The sequence below is a fragment of the Mauremys reevesii genome, linkage group 7 (genome assembly GCF_016161935.1).
Source record: "Mauremys reevesii isolate NIE-2019 linkage group 7, ASM1616193v1, whole genome shotgun sequence".
Lineage (NCBI taxonomy): Eukaryota > Metazoa > Chordata > Testudines > Geoemydidae > Mauremys > Mauremys reevesii.
In genome coordinates, this window is record NC_052629.1 from 9,542,419 (window position 1) to 9,562,097 (window position 19,679).

Sequence of the window (19,679 nt, forward strand, 5' to 3'; positions counted from 1 at the left end):
GTGAGTTTGAAAGCTTCTACTCACAAGTGATAAGCCATTTGAAACAAAAGGGATATTTACTTTTATATTTATGAATGTTTTATTTTAACCAGGTACACTGGAGAATCTGGAAGAACTGTATTTGAATGACAACCCCAATCTGCATGGCCTTCCCTTTGAGCTGGCGCTCTGCAGCAAACTGTCAATAATGAGTATTGAGAACTGCCCACTCAGCCACCTTCCACCTCAGATCGTTGCTGGGGGACCCTCCTTCATCATTCAGTTCCTAAAAATGCAGGGACCATATCGTGCCATGGTCTGATGTAAATTGGATTGTCCCATACACTGTACAAAATACAAACTGCATTAATGTTGTCTTTATATATAATATAATATACATATAATATTATATTATATATAAAATATATAAATAATATAACAAGGCAAATTTAAGACTGCATTATGTGTTTCTGCTAATAGAGGAATCATAGCCATTTAGATTTTTTTTTTATTCTGTAAAAATGCTTGTGTAAGTTTTCTTTGCTGAATTTGGTGGATGTTTGTCTGAGTAATCTGGAAATGCCAGTTCACTTAAAGCAATTGCCAACGAATTCAAAAGTTGTTAAATTTAAGGGACAAGAGTAGTTTTTACTTAGATCTACTTTCAGTTAGCAAAAAATGCGCAATGTTTTATGGTGAACTTTTCTTTTCTGTTTTCCTCCCTCTCCTGTGTGTCAAAACCTGGTAGGGTCACACATCCTGAAGTTCATGGGATTTTCTTTAATTTATTTTGAGATTTGAAACAAGCGGTGTTTTTATATTGTTTACAGTCAGAGTAAATCACTGGATTTTGTTTCGTTTTTTGATTTGCTCTGTTTTAATCAATCTAGAATTTATATGCTTCTGTTGAAGAATTTTTATCAACTGGTTTGTATACTAAAAATATTTACTCATCAAAACAACTGGTAGGTGGAAAAGATGCAGTCAAAAAAAGCTTGAATTCTTGTAAGTCTTGCTTCCCTGAGTTATCAGTTGTGGGCATAACATATCTGAACTGAGCCTTTTGTGGCTGGTCTTTTCTAGCACAGGTAACCTTTTCAGATTGGTAAAAATATTGAATAGTCTCAGTGAAGAGCAGTTTTTGTTTTGTGAAGTTACAGATTCATAAGGTCTAACAGTATAGTTGAATGGCAAGGAAATAATATATATTATCTTTTTTTGTTATAGTGTTGGGTCATAAACTACAACAGGCAATTTTAAGGATTCCTCATAGTCCTTGTACAATAAATGAATGTCTTACTTTTAAACACTGCAATATATGTAAGTTTTAAGGTTGGTTAACAACGTACTATGGTTTTATATCTTGACTTGCCTTGTACCTCCTTCAATTATGGAACTTCTGTGTCCAAGCACAATAGCTTCACACTGTGCTGTTTTGCTGCTGAACTAAATGCACTTTTCCCCACAGCTGGGGCACTTGCTTCAGAATATTCAGTTCAGTACCACATTTATTTGTTTTAATCTCATCCTGTCAATTTCAGTATTAAAGAACGTTCTGTTAAAAAGAGGCACCTTTCCATTTGTGCACAGATGTTGATAGCTCAGTAGAAATACTGTAAGTGGTTCACATGCGATTTTATTTGAATTTGCTTGCCTGCTTAGAAAGCTAAAGATACTGTTACTCCACTTGGATTGCCAGTTTAAGATGACCTTTTCTTTAAGATGGAAACTCTAAAGGCAGTTACATTTGAGATGTTGACTAAACTGTCCAATTTATACTCATAATGGAATTGCTGCTGGATTGTTGTGATTTAGAGATGACTGTATCTTTTGAAAAAAATTAAATCAATTCATGTCAGAAAAAATCTATTTCCCATGCAGAAGTTTGGGGGAGTATAATTTTTGACTTTTAGACATGCTTAATTTTATGTACTGCCTTTGGTCTAGTTTTTTCCAGCATTAACAGTAACTTGCATTCTGTTTTGTCTGATGTTTTTTCATTAACAAGGAACAACTTTTAAATGGAAGGCAGGTGGAGATATAAAACCGTAGAGGGCTCAAACATGCTGTAAAACTATTGTAGATGTCACTGGATTTTACCAAGTAATGTCCGTTCCCCTCTCATTTTTTACATCTACTGTAGCTTTTCAGTTTAGATTTTAGTTTATAAAAGAAACTAGTTATTACAGCTCTGCCTGGAGATAATCTTTCTCAGCAGTAAGGTGTTAAAATATGAATACTGAAATGTGTAGCTTTGAAGACTGTAATCTAACTTCTGAATTTTACTGCTGAAACCTACTTCTTGCTCCCTCAGTTCATTTGGGAAAACAGTTTTTGATTCATACGATTCCTTAAAACAAAGGTGGCTGCCCCTGTATCTTAAAGCATATCAGTTGTGTTCCCCATTTGCATACCTAATCCTGTTTTTGATGAGAGAATTTGCCCTTTAATTTATAAGACAGCTCATGTCTCAATCTGTTACAATAGAGCAAGATTTTAGGTGTGTAATACAGTAGGAAACTCACGTAAGAGGAGTCATTTTAGATGCTTCTTAAAAATTTCAAGTGATAGGGCATCTAATAGCAGGCTGCCTCCTCCTCAAGCGTTTCCATGGCCACTGCTAGGCAGTCAGGTATAGGTGCTGTTGGGCTCTATTTACGGAATTAAGATTGTTTAGTATGTAAATATTTTGATCTGATTTATTCATCTTGTTAAGGTACATGGTTAATGACTGTACAATTGGAGCTGACCCCCTCTTCCAAGAACTTGGTTGGATGAGAAGTTGGCTTACCAAAAATACTTTTTACACTCTTAAAAAAAAGTTTCCATTACACTTGTAGGAATAAAGTAAGGAATTAAAACATAGCTGTGTTAAAAACAGGATATTTTTCAATGTATCCTTGTGCTAAAACAGTAACTTCAATGCCAAATACTCCTGAGTCCTGTTTGGGAATTTAATTTTGTACTTTTTGAAGTGAATACTTCTTGCAATGTCTAGAGGGAGTGTGAGTAAAACAGCGTGAGATACTAAGTTCTGGTGCAAAGAATTAACTCAAAGAATTCAAGACGTTTCCTTATTAAATTAGTTATTTAATTTTGGTGTTAAATGGGTGAGTATCATTTTGCTTGGAATAAGCTTTACTGTATAAATGTTTAGTCCCTCAGCTATTTATCTGACACCTTGATCATTTAAAACAATTCTATAACCTGACAACTTTTTTTAATTTTCCAGGGTGTTGCATTGTGCATCTGTTAACTAAGTACAGTTTTTAGGTTGTCTTTAATGCCAAATGCCATTCAGTGGGATTTGTGCTCGTTTGTATATATGTTTAAGAATTTTGGATCATGCTGATTAAATTAAAAATGAGAAGAAAGAACTCAGTTCTGACAAATATATGGTATTGAGGCATAAGCAAGATGGAGTAATAAGGTTCTGTGGGTACTTTTTAAGACTAGGATGGTCAAAGGGGTGAGCCAGATTTCTGTTAAAACTTTTGTCCCTTGCGATACTGTTCTGGGTAGTGCTGACTCTGAAATAAATAAGAAGAGATTATAAAAAGTCTGACAATCTTGAGAAATCTGGGTGCAAATCAAATTATGACCTCTATTGCCTGCCTGTGGAAGTATCAGCACTTGTATTTATAGGACACTATCATGAACTATGCCTTGATTAACACAAATAAAATACTATGCTACAGAGTATAGTATTATGGTACTCTGATAAGTATAAAACTGATTATAAGGGTTGTCTTTTTTTAAAACATTGATTAAATGTAAAGGAAGAATAACTGGCAATATGACTTTTAGTTTTGAAACAAGTTATATTGTGTTTCAATTGACTAAATAGAAATTTGTCTGCTAACTCTTGGCTTTGAAAATGCTTGGTTTTCATAAACACTATAAAAATAATAATGTTCCCTCTCTGGCCACCTCACATTTAATTTCCTAAACAAAAACATCGAGCTGAACACACCCTGTGCAGTTTGGTCATATGGTTGCACACCTGGCCTTTTTTAACTTGCCCGATGCTATTGGAAACTCTTAAATCCATGTTACTTTATTTTAAAACAACTTAGTATTGTAGAATATTTGATGCTTCAGTGCCTCTTTTGGTTTTAGGGTTTTTTGTGCAGTTTTGTTTTTTAACGTTGGGTAAGAAATCATGTGCTCAAGCTTCTTGAAAGAACAATAAAGTTTGTTCACTTAAATGGTTTTAAAAACCAGGACTTAGAAACATTGTCCAGCTGGTTAGTACTTGAACCCATTGCAGCGCCTAAAAAGCAAAAACGTCAAGTACCATCTTTAATCCTGGAAGTGTGCAGAATACCTTTTTTAATGGAAAACCTTCTATCAGGTGTTTCTTCCTTTCCTTGTTTCTCTCTTAAGGATCGATACAAAATCATAACATATCAAGGGAGGACATGTCTTTTGTATTATTAAGGAATCTGAATGCAGCAGAGTATTTTTATATAGTCAATATTGCACCTCAATTGTATCTTTCATCGGCATGCCAGAACTTGCTTTTAATTAGACGTACAGTTGGCAGTAATTTGCACAACACACAAACTTAAAAGGCACAGTTAGGACAATTACAAACAAATGATAGTATCTACAAACAGTATCTAACGGTTTTTGTTTTTATTCTAGCAATCTGAAGACTGTTTATTATTCTGATGTTTAGGTCTTAAACAGGTCCGCACAGGATTTTTGCTGTGGAAAAATACCTGACCACATTAATTTGTGGTCAAAAGCTAAACAAAAGTGTAAACAGTCTACAAAAAATGTACTTTTAATCTGAATTATTGTAATGTTGATTGTTATGTCTATAATATAAAAGATTGCCTTGCTTTTTTATAAATGTCATTCTGTATCAATGCATTCATTATAAATAGTATATTTGTAAATGAGCTGCCACTGAGTCTTTTGAAAGTTTTCTAGTGTTAAAATCTAACTTAACCTGGATGTAAATCATACTTTCGCAGTGTCACAAAAATGATTGAGAACTGCATTTTCATTATATACCTCTTCACTCTTTTGAAGATGTTTTTCCAAGTAAAATATGAAGTTTAATGTATACTGATTTCAGGAAACTTATACTTCAAAAATTGCATGACAGTAACTGCTCTAAACATAAAAATGTAAATTGCACACCTTTATAAAGCAAATGTTGGTAAAACCTTTTACTTTCATGTTATATTATTGTATAGTAAGGCGCAAAGAAGACAGTATAGGATCATTTTCTTTAGAAGGAAAAAGAAACAGTGACTGTGGATTTTAGTGCAAAATGAGTTCCAAATAACCACATACATGAAAATAGATGTGGAACTACAGTTCTTAAGAGACAAGAAATCACCTGGATTTAATATTTGGTTTAATAAAAGAAAACATTTTCAAAGTGATATTATGTAGCTTTGAAAGTTATCTTGCAAGTATGTATAGCTCATATGATACATATTCAGTGTTTCAAGTAGTAAATATTTACATCATGTTCTGCAAACCAAAAAGAGAGTGCTTAATGCTTTTTTTTTAAATGAGAACATCTTAAGGGTTCATTACTTTGATGCAACCCCTGCCACTTCCCTCCAGCTCCTCCCCCCTCATCAGAATGCTTATCATGGTTGAGTATCTTTAAAATAGTGAGCCAGATTCTCAACTAGCATAAAGGTATCTCTGCCACTCATCACTGTAGTATTTGAGCCCTGCTGCACTGAAGTCAATGGAGCTATGCCAGTTTACACCAGCTGAGGACCTGGCCAAAGTGTCTCATAATTATAATATTACATCTTTGACTTGTACGTCAATCTGCATACTATGAGTGATCTAGCTACCTGAGCCGAGGACTAGGAGCCAGGGACTCCTGTGTTCTAATCTCAACTCTGATCCTCTTTCCCATCCATGGTAGCCTTTGGCAGGTCACTTTACCTCTTAGTGTGTCAACTTCCCCATCTGTAAAATAGGGATAATACAGGTATTTTGTGAAAATTAATTAAAGCTCATAATAGGCTCTGAAGATAAATGTGAAGTATTATATTAATGGAAAATGGCCCCATTACAAAATGATCAATTTGGTGTTAAATCTGTTATATAGAAACTACTGCAGCAGTTGCTATACTTTATTGAATTAACCATAATAGGAAGAATCACACTATCTCCTGCAGTTAATTTTGAGACAAATAGAAATTGCCCTCATTTTAAACACATTCAGCGTATTCATCACGCATTCAACACATGCATCCGACGAAGTGGGCATTCACCCACGAAAGCTCATGCTCCAAAACGTCTGTTAGTCTATAAGGTGCCACAAGACTCTTTGCTGCGTATTAAAATAGTTCATTGATTAAATTAAAACATAGTGAGAGGAAATATTTATACTACTAGTAGAAGCAATTTTTCATGCTATTGGAGAATTCCATGGTGCTGGAAGATATGGCTTTAACATTGCATGACAGGAGAGCTGTTAATATTTTAATTGGCCTTTCTTAAGCTTTTAATGTTCAGAATTTTCTGAAACCATGTATAAATCTCCATTGCTGTTGTGTTCTTTTTCTTCAAATGATCTTGTTTTCCTTTTCTGTGGTGGTGGTTTCTCACAAGGCATCACTTGGTTTTACATTTTCCTTATTTACTGGATCCCTTTCAGAAAAAAATTGTATTTAAGACATGCCCACTTGAAAACAACCACCACCGGAAATAATAACAGACTGCTGATGATTGGCATCAGCTAGACTATCCTCAGTAACCACTGAGACTTAATGGAACTCAGAAACAACATCCCCAACCAATCGTGATCTGCTTCTTATTCAAATAATTTGTTGGATAAAGTGAACTGGTGGGCATTGTGCCAGGTCCTGAATTTCAAGAAACTGCCTGGTGTGAAAAATGAATAAAGTTCCAGTTTCTGGCATCCTCCATCATAAACACTATATCATTGGCCTGCAAGTCTGAAGTTTGGATCTTTTAGATGAGTTCCTTTTGGTGATCCAAATGCTAGGAAGGAATGTGGGGTGAGAGGATTATCTAGGACCCTGGACTAATACAGGATTCATTACCCAGTCGGGGCTTTAAGTGATAACAGAGCCAGATATTTAAATATTTTTAGGCACCTAAAAATGTCAATAGGTGTCTAATGGGATTTTTTTTTACATTGTCTTGTACAAGACAAAGCATGTTGGTGCTTAGACAATAAAATAAAAGGGGCCACAGAATGGAAAATTGCACAGTAACACCCAAGAGAGAGCTTGGTGAGCATGAGAAATACACCACTGCTGCTCTTTGGAACACATCAAGTAGGAAAGAGCAAAACCACTGAATAGGAGTCTCTTCCACTGCACCATAGTCAGGCAGGACATGATCACCTGTATCAAAGATTGCAGATCTAGAAATAAAACCATGGACAGCTGACCACTGTCTATCACCAGGAGTAGAGAGCATCAACGGGGAGGAAAAAAACAGTCTCCTAACCATAGCTGGGCTTATACCCATGGGTCAAGCAAATCAGATGGCACCAAATCTAATTTACCAGTCATCTTAGTCAACTTCTGCAGGAAGAGAAAATCTTGAGAGCAAGAGGTAATTAGATTGGCAGAGTAAAGTGATGATGGTTTGGAATAAGTGTATAATAACAGTTTGTGAGACCAGCCGGCGTCCTGCACCGTGATGTTAATTATCCTCCTAAGCGCCTCTTCGGCTCACCTGGCAGGCTGCCACGTAGCCAGGGTCTGTTGTGATAATTGGGCCTACAAATGTACCCTAATTGTGAGCTCAATTGTGAAAGTGAGTGAAAGTTCATAAAATGTCACAATAACCTATAACAACAAATGTTGAGGGGAAGAGATGCAAAAAGTGACAGATTGAAGGTCACTGCCACCTCCACCAGCTCCAGCTAAATTATATCATCTGAGATCTGACACTTTTTGTCCTCACCCACTTTGTGTGTCCTTTTTCTTTCCCTGCCTATTTCTTTTCTATCCTGTCCTCCTCTTGTCTTCTGTTTAATTAGTCTGGCTCAGTTTGCCAAGACTATATATTTTGCAACACTGCTGTGACTAGAAAGAGGCAGTTAAAAGCAATACGCACCCTCCCTAAACAGCCTGACGCTGGTACAAGTTTGGCAATTCTCAGATGGCTGATAAGACTGAGTGCTGTGCCTTTGTTTTTTCAGCAGTGAAGTTGCAAGTGAGAGTCAACCCCAGAGCTAGAAAATGCAGTTTCTGTCTTTGCTGTTCTTTGCTTTTACCTTTTGTGTGTATTTGTTTTGTTTTGTCTTCTAGGAAAGGGAATCAGACTTTAACAATCTCAGAAACACTGACAACACCGGCCCCCCATCGCAACCAACTTTTTTTTTGCAAAAGAACAGCTATTACCATTGTTAATAGCATCCAAGAGATGGTAAGGGGAGGGTTCCATCTAAAAACCCTCTCCAGGGAAAGGGAACAAGGGATGATGTTAAAATGAAAGCCTTACATAATACTTCACAATTCAAATGCTTTAACCCTTCCCCCTTTTTTCTGTGCCTTTAATAAAACACTAAAGATGTTTAATGCATTTGCCATGGTACTAAACAGTCTGAGGTCTTTGTATGCTAAACCCTGAACCTTCTTTAAAACTGTTTATTCAACAGTTTCAGGGTCATGTTAATGCCTTTGACTCTTTGGGCCCATGTAATCCATCAGAATTAATATAAGAGCTCCCCTGGAAGCTGTAGCTCTCAAGCTCTGAGACTTCCTGGCTTCTTGTCAGCCTGGGCTTTCTGCGTCCGGAGCTGTGGGGCAGCCCTCTAAGTGGACTGTCATGGAGACAAGACCCCCATGGTTTTCTGGGTCTGTGGCTCTGGGGTAGCCTGCCAGGTGGACTGAGTGTTCCCTTTCATGGAGAATTCTGAAATGTTGGGGTTTCATTCCAAACTGGAATGGAACCAAACATCAACATATCAAAATCTTCCACAAAATGGAATTACCTTCTCTGCACAGCTCTAGTTGAAAGCTCTTCCCATATGGTTTCTGGTCCTGTTCTTTGCCTCCATTTTCTCCTGCTTCAGATCACACTTCTTCAAGGCCTGTTTTCCCATCCCCTTCCTCTCCACACAGTGATCATTAAATGGACTGGGGGAGAGAGCCAAAAATATTGAACCAACAATCTGTGTCCTGACTCCACACGTCCCATCCCTCTCCTACTTTTTTGCCTCTTTAGATTGTAAACTCCTTGGATTTTCTCCAGTCATATCAGTGGAGGAAGGAAATGTGAGCTGAGGAATGAGATTTGTGTGTTGGAATGGATGGAGAGGTGACAGAAGGGGAGGGGAGATTCAATAAGGAAGTTAAGGAAACCCAGTGAAGGTGGGATGAGCCATCAACATGGAAGCCAAAGTTAGTGTGCCTGAGGGTAGGGGCTAAATGAGAGAGAAGGTGTGAGCAGAGCAGAGCAGGCAAGAGCCAGGAGGATGGTAGAAAGCGATGGGAGGTAATGGGATGGGGGATGGGCAGGAGTTTGATGTGGACTTTGGAGAGGTGCAGAAGCAAGGAACGTGAAGGAGAAAGGAAAATGAGATGAGGGAGAAGGAAAGTGGAGATAAAGCTGGAAATTGGGGAGGACAGTGAGAGCATAGGGCAGCTGGAGTGCAAGCTACTGAAAACGAGGCATGTTGAAGATGGAGAGGCCTGAGGCAGACAGTACCTGGTCCCCACACGCCCTTTGTTTCCCAGGAGAGGGTGGAGCTCTGCTGCCACTATGTTAATATAATAGACTTGAATTTCTCCAAGGTGTTTGAGTTAGCACCATACAACATTTTGATTACAAACCAGCATTATATGGCATTGACAGGTCAGGATTAAAAAATGGCTCACTGATCTCAAAATGTAGTATTAATGGGGAGAGACCAATGACTGGGGCTGTTTCTAGAGGGCTCTCCCAGAGGCCCATTTTTGGTCAATTCTATACAATATTTTTATCAGCCATCTGGATGACAATATAAAATCTTTGCTGGTAATGTTTGTAGATGACACACACATCAGTAGGGTAGAAAATAATGAGAAGGGCAGGGTTACTGCCACTGAGTGATCTGAACTTCCTCGCTAAATGGTCACAAGCCAACAAAATGTATTTTAATACAGCCAAATGCCAGGTAAAACAGCTGGGAATCAAGAATGCAGATTACACCTACTGGATGGATACTGTCCCGGAAATCAATGACTCAGAGAAGGATTTGGGCGTGGTCACGGATAATTGCATCAACAGGAGTGCTCGGTGGGATGCTGGGGCAGAAATTGCGAATGTGACTCTTGGCTGTATAAACAGAGGATTATAATATCAAGCAGAAATAGGGAAGCAGTCTTCCTGTTAACAGCATTGGTAAGACTGCTACTAGAATACAGTGGACAGTTCTGGTGTCCACACTTCAAGAAGGAGTTGCAAATGCCGGAGAGAGTTGAAAGCAGGGCCACAAAAAAATATCCTAGGGCAGGAAAACATGCCTCACGATGTGCTCAATTTATTCAGCTTATCAAAGAGAAGGTTGAGAGGTGAGTTGATCCTGTGTCTAGATTCTTACACAGAGAGAAGAGCTCTGATCATGAGGGGGCTTTTCAGTATTGTTGACAAAGGCATCACAAGATCCAATGGCTGGAAGTTCAACTTCGAAATAAGACAGTTTCCTAGCTGTGAGGGTAATTGAACATTGGAACAGTTCATTAGGGGAGGTGGAGGACTTATCCTTATGTGGAGTCCTTGAAAACAATGTTAGATCTCTTTCTAAAGAATATGGTTTAGTCCAGCTTCTGGGAGAAATTCTATGGCCTGTGTGTGTGAGGGGTTTGACTGGATGATTGGTGTGGTTCCTTCTGGCCTTGGAATCTGTGAATCTGGCACCTCCCCTCCCCCCATTTTCATTCCCTTCTTTCACGAGGCATGGGGAGAACAAGATTGCTTGCCTTACCCTCAATATGCTCATAAGTCTTGCAGCTCTGCGTTAAGACACTGACTATACGCAAATCTCATGCTTCAGGGCTTCAGCCAGTCATCTGCAGGAGTCAGGAAGGAATTCTTTCCACCGACGCACAATTGGCAGGATGTATTCTGATGTAGGTTCTTTCTTTTCCTTTCCTTTCCTTTTTTCTTTTCTTTTTTCCTTTCCTTTCCTTTTTCTTTTCTTATTTTTTCTTTTCCCCCCTCCTTTCTCTGAAGAATCAGAGATTCTCCATAGGTGGAGACCAGACATTAGTCTGGTGCTCTGAGATGGTACAGAGAATTCTGTGTCTAGACATCTGGGTCATATGCCTTGCTCACATGCTCAGGGTCAAACTGGTCACCAGATTTGGCATTAGGAATGCATTTTTCCCCTGGTGAGACTGCCAGGGACCTTGGTATTTTTTTTTTTTTTTTTGGCCGCCTTACAGAATGCGGATCGTCTGTTGGGATCATCTGGGCATATCTGACCTACACAATTCCTTGCCACTTCAGGGGCCTCAGACATTTGTAGCACCTTGGTCTCTCTTGTCCTCTGCCTGTGGCAAATAACAATTTACTCTCCTGAGGACTCAGATGCTTTAGTTTAATATGAAGTCAATATAGGGGTATCTGGGTGAAATGTAATAGCCTGTGAAATACAGATGATCAGACTAGATGATCTGATCGTACCTGCCAGCCAGTTTGAAAGCTATGAAATCCAGCTGGATGGGGCTTGCTGCCCCAGTCAGAAGCTGGAGGTAAGTAGAGGCAGGAAGGATGCAGGGCCTGGTCCTCTTTGTTCTTTGATCCAGTAGTCAGGACATACCTAACAAAATGTGACATAGACGCATGCATTCTATACCCATTTAACATCTATTCCAAAACCACTATGCTTTTTAAATGCACTGTAGTAAATAACAGCTAAGAAGGGGGCAGACATTTTATGAGCTTTTCCCATGGCTTCCTGTTAATCATGTGCCATGGTCCAGCCTATTCTCTAGAGCCAGCAGTCCTAACAAACAGCCTGGTGTCCACCTGCCTACTCTTGAGCAAAATGGTTGAGAAACAAGCTCCGAGCCTCCTCTAGCACACCTATATGATGGGTGGCAAGTGATGGGCATCATGGCAAAAACCTTGCTGGATAGATGCATAGAGGGTTTGCATATGATTTCATACCTTTGCTGTTATTTCATTGGATACTTGATTATCATAATACCTTTAAAAATAGTGTATGACCATGCTGATCTGGACTTTCAGGGATGTCACAGACATTTAGCTAAACAGGAGGGGTTGGATTATCGGGGCTTTCTGAATAAGTGATTCAGAGTGTGCAGATAGCTAAGGGCATGTCAACATTATAATCTTAAGTCAAACTACTCATTACTGAGGTGGTTGATGTCCACACTTCTGTTGGCAGTGCGCATCCTCACCAGGAGCGCTTCCAGTGAATGAAGTGGGGCAGCGTCGGCGGGCCGAGAGCCCTCAACTCCACACGCTCCCTGCTGGGAACCCAACTGACCCCCGGATTGTCTCACCTCTGGTGCGGAGATCTGCACCTGGAGTGTGGTCGACTGCAATGCTTCCAGTGGGGACCCTGGGGGGAAGCAGGGCTCCCATTAGGGAGCCCGGGCAGCAATCTGGCTTGGAGGGGAGACTCGGTAGCAGCCCAGCTGAGGAACCAGGAGCTGGGCTTTCTTGTCAGTTTCACTGCTCCGCTGTAACAACAGCCGATGTAAGTAAGGCCGTGTCTACACTGACACTGTCACCCTAACTACACCGACATAAGCCCCACACCTCTTGTGGAGGTGGAGTTGTTATGTCATGAGGAGGGGGAACTTACATCAGTGGAAGCAAGGCTGTAGTGTGTACACTGACATAGTTAGGTTGATATCAACTGCCTTATGTTGACCTAACTGTAGTGTAGACCAGGGCCAAGATTTGGATAAGGAGGAGTTTTAGCTATTTAGTTAGTTATTTCTGTGGTCAATCTTTGCCCCCTACCACTTATTAAAACTGTTTGTTCTGATTACTACCTTAAATGATACAGAATATTTTCCATTCCTTACAGAGCTCTCAAATAGTTTGATCATTATAATTACTTTTAGTGAAGGACATTCCCCATAATCCCACTAAAGAGTTGTAATTTATTAGAAAAATATTAACAAAGCCTATGACCTAGTCAATTCACGCATACATTTCACTCTTGCCTCCCAAGCCCTGGGCACCTTCATTGAAAGACGTGGCTTTTTCTACAGTAGGATGTTGTTAAATTTGCCACATTTGCTTGTTGCTGTCGTCTCCCATAAACCTGACTGAAAACCCAGAATAGATTGAATTCGATTCACTGCTGAAAACCAATCAGATTTTATTTGCCCAATAAGCTATACTAGTGGTAGGAGTCCTAGCTTAGGGTATCTGTCAGGATGGTTTAATGTCTGCCTAGGATAGGGTTACGTACTTGGGTGGGTTGTTCCCTGTGTCTGTTTGTCATTATTCTCCACCCCTGCTCTGCTGGCAGGTTGCTCTGTAGTACAGTAAGTAATGCCTGATTAAAACAGACTGGTTTTGAATAAATTAAAACAAATTGAAATCTGACCAGAACGGCCATTCTGGATGGGGATGAGCTTTCGATCTGTCTGGCCACCGTGCCTGATTTAGGGTGTTCTCTTTTTCTCAGTGCATTCAGTTGCATTTACTACTTCCCTTGCTTTTCAGTAATACTTGGACACCATATGGCAATTGTAACAGTAATCAAGTGGTAACCCAGCAAATCATTCAGGCTCAATAAATGGAAGGCTGAGTTCAGGAAAAGTTCAGCTGTAGGAGGTTGTGCGCATTTCTCCTGAAGTTTATTTTCCCTTTTAATCCTCCTGCCATTAGATTTAAGTCACACTGACATACAGTAAATAGCAGAATAATAAGTGAAGGAATAATATGTCTCTTCAGCCCTAAATGGCATTGCTCCCAGAATGACTTGGGGAGAACAGGCAATGTGATTTGTGATGTTGACAGTGAAATAATTCATTGATGGGGATATCCACTCAAGGTGGTGGTCACCCAAGTTCAAAGGCTGAAGTGGAGCAGGAGGATTTTCAATAGTTCTTCTATGGTGGGGTAGAAATGCACACCCCAAGGATAAGGAAAGAGACTTAACCCAGAGCAGCAGAGACTTGTATGTGCTGGATGTACACACTGCAGCTGGGTGAATTTTTTTTTGCACTAAAGGTGGTTGTTTTTTTAAGGGGTGGGAAATACAGGTTTAGCAATATGAAAACAGTCGGTGAATCTCTATTGATTTTGCCAAATCGTTTCAGGTTAAAAAAAAAACACCCTAAAAAATTATAAAAAATTGAAATGTTTCATTTTCATCACTTTTGAAATGAAATATATTGATTATTTGATTCTAAATGAATTTTCATTTCAAAGTTTCCTTTAATTTTATTTATTTTTTTTAAATCAAAAGCATTTTAAAGTGGACAAAACAAAACATTTAGTCTGAGGTGAAATTATTTTTTTCCCTGATTTCTATTTTTTCAGAATGGCCAGCCGCCAAAACATCCATTTTTTCACTTAGCTCTAATACACACCGTCCTGAGTTTTTATAATTGATCTGTGACATTTAAAGACCTGAGGTGAAATCCTGGCACCCCCCCCACCCGCTCCTTGAAATCAATGGAAGTTTTACTGTTGATTTCAACGGGGCCAGAATTTCATCCAAGGATTTCTGGGGGGATTTTAGGATTTCTGGGGGGGAGTGGAAATAAGAACCAACAAAATGTGTGCAAACTACAATGCAAGGCAGTTCTCTTTCTTTGTTGTAACCCTTCTCCCCGCCACCTCCTCGTCTTCACTTGCTGTATTATGTCTACATCATTACACACAAAGCACCAGCTCCTGTAGAATCTCAGACTGTCACCTCTTTGGGTCAGGAAGCTGTTTTAGACAGTTGGAAAGCAACTAATAACGCTGAATAAGTGATAAAGCTGAAAGTCAGCATTAAACTTCACCGGAGCATCTTATAAAAACAAACACCCCTCAGATCTGGGTGGTAATAAATTAAACACTAGACAAAAAAAATTGCATGAATAAAAAGAATATTTTCTCTCTGAAACACAGTGTCTATGGAGTCTACGCACCAACACCAGGACAGGCGATGCTGGCTTGAGTAAGGAGGTTTCTTCCCCAATTAGATCTGGTGTTTTTAGCTGTAGCTTGGCTATTGTCATGCAGGCACATGCAAGCAATGTCTGCCATTCAGAGTTCAAACATCGGCCCACCTCCTGTCCCCGCAGAGATGTGGCCCAGGCATAGCTGCTTGGCTTCCTCTTTCTGAGCAATTGTATCCACTATCTCCAGACATGAATTGTTACACTGAGGACATGGTTACCTGTAACCTGTAACTGATTAACTGATTGCGAGTGTGTCACCCAGCAGCATTTATTATAGCTCCTCAGAGGATTTCCCTCCCAGGTGTGACAGCCCATCCTCTTCCATGGAGTGGGGGCAATTACTTTCCAGTTAGGGCCTAAGTGTTAAGGTAGAAACCCATTAGGGTGACCAGATGTCCTGATTTTATAGGGACAGTCCCGATTTGTGGGTCTTTTCTTATATAGGCTCCTATTATCTCCCACCCCGTCCCGATTTTTCACACTTGCTGTCTGGTCACCCTAAAACCCATGGATACTGCTTCCTTGCAGCATCCCCTGCTGGTAGCAATGGGAATGACAAGAAGTGTTAGGGTAATATGCATGTAAAGGGTATGTTACATGTCCCTCCAGTGGATGGCTCTCACAGAGGAGAATAGCCTACCACAGGTGCAAAGTAATGGAGTTATTCCTTGAGTTCACACAGTAGAGGTCTGTCCTTTTTGAGGGATACAGGTCCCAGATTCGCGCGCGCGCGCGTGTGTGTGTGTGTGGGGGGGTCAACGGGGAGAAGGAAGTGTATTACATGCCATGGTAAAATTGCCTTTGTAAAATCCACAGAACAAGCCCAGAAAACAGAATAATTCCTGCTGCTCCTTCAGGTTTTTGTGCGGATGCAGCTTAGGGGGCACATGTGTAACCCACATGCTTGTAGTGCAGCAACTGACTTTTTTTTTAAGTCTAAAGAGAGAAGCAGGGGGAGGAGTTGTGGACTTGAGCTGAATTCTCGATCTCTGCACATGTGCACCGGGCAATGGGCAGGGGACCAATGGCAGTGGCTCTCAACCTTTCCAGATCACTGTACCCCTTTCAGGAGTCTGATTTGTCTTGCCTACCCCCAAGTTTCACCTCATTTAAAAACGACTTGTTTACAAAGTCAGACATAATAATACACAAGTATCACAGCCACTAGAACTGAAAAATTGCTGACTTCCTCATTTTGACCATATCGTTAGAAAATAAATCAACTGGAATATAAATATTGTGGTTACATTTCAGTGTAGGGTACACAGAGCAATACAAACAAGTCATTGTATAAAGCGACAGAGAGTCCCGTGGCACCTTATAGGCAAACAGAAGTATTGGAGCATGAGCTTTCGTGGGCGAATACCCACTTTGTTAGACGTCTCCTGGCTGAGAACCGCTGCCCTAGAGGAGAGGGAGTGGTAGTTACTGCGCATGCTTAGTAGCTGTCTGGGAAGCTGTGCAAAGGGTTTCCTTTGCCTTGGTTAAGCAGATTAGCAGACTCCACCAGCTGTGAGCTGAGCCGATCAGAGGTCAGTGTGAAAGGTTATAAATAGGGGGGTTAGAGCCAGCCCTGTGAATTCAGATGCTGAACAAGGTAAGGCCAAGATGTGTCTGCTGGGAGAGCAGTGTCCCAGAATCTGGGCCGCTTTAGATCCAGACTGCAGCTTCTCTCTTATGCTGGAAGCTGAGGGCACACTGTTGACTCCAGGCCTGGAATTGCTGCTGGCCATGAGGCTCTTTGAGCTCCTTTTGCTGAGGAGATGCTGAGCTGTTCAGAGGGAGCCATGGGGTTGCCTTTCTCCTCTGGCTCTGAGGAGTCCATCCAGGTGATGCACTGCAAACACTGAGAAGTCATCTCTATGTATGTAGCCGTGCATGCTGGGGAAGGGCAGGGGGGGAGAGCTTCTGTGATGATACTGGGGACCTGCTTCTACAATTTATGAATTGTGGCTAATGTTACGGAGTTGCTGTTCTGAAAACTGCTGTATCACAAATACCCGTCTGTACGTGTGCCCACCATGCCTGACCAACCCAAAAGAACGTCTTCCCCAGACTGAGGAAAATGGACAGCAACTCTTAACAACTGCTCAGAGAACTGTGAAGGCAATGGGCTGGGAGAAGATGCTTCCTCCTCTTATCTGAGTGGTAGATGACGGGATGGGGAGGGAAGAGCAATGGGCAATCTTGAAACAGAACAAAGGAAGCCAGGTGAGGACAGGACCACTGTGTAAACCGACCCACACAGTCACAAAGGGGGCGTAGGATGAAATAAGATGGAAGTTGGTGCAGGAGGAGGGAAGGGAATGGCTGGACCCAGGTCTCAAGAAGTGCGCTGGCTCCATGTTGCAGGAACCCAAGCCATGCTCTGCAGCAGAGAGAAGTGGATGGCTCTGACTCCAGCCCAAAGAATGCTGTGCAGTGGTGAGGAAACTGAGGCAGGGTTTGTTGTTTTTGTATGGATCTCTGTGTGTGTCTCATACTAGGAAGTATAAGAGAGAATCATGTTAAACACTGGGCACAATGTCTCGTGTGTAATGTGCTTCACAGTAGCATGTGCCTCCTGAGAGAGAGAAATGACAACCAGAAGTGGAGTTCTGGGAGAGGATGTGTTTAAGCTACGGGGTGGGGGGTCAGCAGGGGCTAGGCAGTTGGACTACAGCATCCAAGCTCTCAGGAAGGGGTGACAGGATCTGCACCCTAAGAGATGTGCCTGGAGACTCCAGGACTGGGGCAGTGAATGGTTCAGACACTGGGAGGCTTAAAACACCTGGGATCCTGAGGCTTGGATTCCCCTCACAGCAATCTGGAGGGTGGCCAAGAGGAGGCGCTCAACTGGATCTGTGGCACCCTGCACTGCAATTTACATAGCAGCAGCAGAGTGGGGCAGACGTCTGTGTAGAGGAACACCACAAAATAACTGTAGGAAGTGTTCACAAGTATACCAAACACTGGTTGCAGGTGTTTACTTACTCTCGCACACAGAGTTGTTCCTTAAGGAGCTTCAGTAGAGCGGTGGGCTGAGGGTTTTTTTTTTTTACCAGTTATACGTAATATAGCATCCTCATAACTCACCACACGTGCACTTCACATGAGTGTCAGGTCCATGTGGGCAAAATATCTTGAAGAACTACAGTTACTGTAAGGTCTTTAAGGACATCACCTTTAAGGATGTCGATTTTGATTGTGAAAGGACACAAGCTCATTGGCCTGGTGCAGTTCCTGTTGACAATCATGTCACCTTCTGAACTCCCAGTTGTAGTTTCTACTGGGCAAGACCCTCTTCCCTTGCTGTTCTGGGGAGTGTTGCTGTGAGGGGTTGACAGGCTGATGCCATCTGCTGGGGAGATGGCTGAATTTCAGCTGTGGTTCTAGTGAGCCTCATCATCATCAGTCTATGGATTGCTGTGTTGATGTCAGCTGTCTTTATGTCTGAGTTTTCCAAGCCACCTAAGAGGAGGATATTGTTATGTTTATGGCAGGGATCGGCAACCTTTGGCACACAGCTCACCAGGGTAAGCACCCTGGCGGGCTGGGCCGGTTTGTTTACCTGCGGAGGTGGCAGGTAAACAAACTGGCCCGGCCCGCCAGGGTGCTTACCCTGGCGAGCTGCATGCCAAAGGTTGCCAATCCCTGGTCTCTGACATACATGCTGAGAAGACAGATAAAAACAAAAAATACTCTTTCAGGAAGGTTGCAGCGTAACACTACTTTATTTCTTAGAATCCAGAACTCTTACACACAAGAACCAAAACCAGAGAGAGACAAAACAGGCTGCTCCCTCAAAGAGTGAGGCACCACTCACCCCACCTTGCTTTAGGCTGTCGCTGTAGCCTGACTGCTTGAGGCTCAGAGTGAACGCTTCCCTCCAGAGCTCCCTTGCCTGCAAGCAGGACCAGGAAACCGCTTACCACTTAAAGTGATTCCTTGTAATTTAACACAGTTTTCAGTACACCACAGATGGGTTTTATCCAGCCTATCCTGTCTGTAGTATCACAGGCCACATGCCATTGTAAAGGGGAAGCATTATCATTATTATTCATATTACCATAGGCCCTAGGAGCCCTACTCAGTGACCAGGACCCCTTTGTGCCAGGTGCTGTACAAACACAACAAAAAGCTGGTTCCTGCTGCAAAGCGCCTATAGTGAGCCATAAAGTGAAACTGAGACCTACCTGAAAGTGGCCTATGTCTGTAACAGGTGATGGGCAGCTATTTACACACACAGACAAAGCAATGGCATTTAAAAGCAGTTCCTTTAGTTGAAATATCTTTGGGCTGAATCCACCCCCGGTTTACAGCCTACCTGGGGAGGTATGTAGTGTCTGAGAGTATGTCAATACTGCCCCAAAACATGTGTTCTGAACTCGTGAATCTGGGTTCATGTAGCAGTGAAGACACAGTAACTTGGCTTTTCACTTGGGTTTTCAGCTGGAGTTAAAGCCTACAAGGGAGCCTGCGGTTGAATTTGTGTGCTAAGCTGAGTTGCTGCATCTTCACTGCTATTTTAACCCAGTTTAGCTCGCCTGCGTTGAGACCACACCCGCTTTTGCAGTGTAGATACACCGTGAGGGGCGGTGGCCAGACGCC

General features: G+C 41.4%; 1 protein-coding gene across 3 annotated transcripts in view; it reads left to right on the plus strand.

Annotated features, from left to right (window-relative positions):
* SHOC2 (SHOC2 leucine rich repeat scaffold protein) overlaps window positions 1-5,162 on the plus strand; it is a 113,024-nt gene extending 107,862 nt beyond the window's left edge. For all 3 annotated transcript variants that reach the window (XM_039481447.1, XM_039481450.1, XM_039481449.1), the window contains one exon: window positions 93-5,162. In XM_039481447.1, coding sequence (XP_039337381.1) covers window positions 93-301 — 209 coding nt within the window. In that variant the 3' untranslated portion in view covers window positions 302-5,162. The remainder of the gene's footprint in view (window positions 1-92) is intronic.
* Window positions 5,163-19,679: the final 14,517 nt, after the last annotated feature.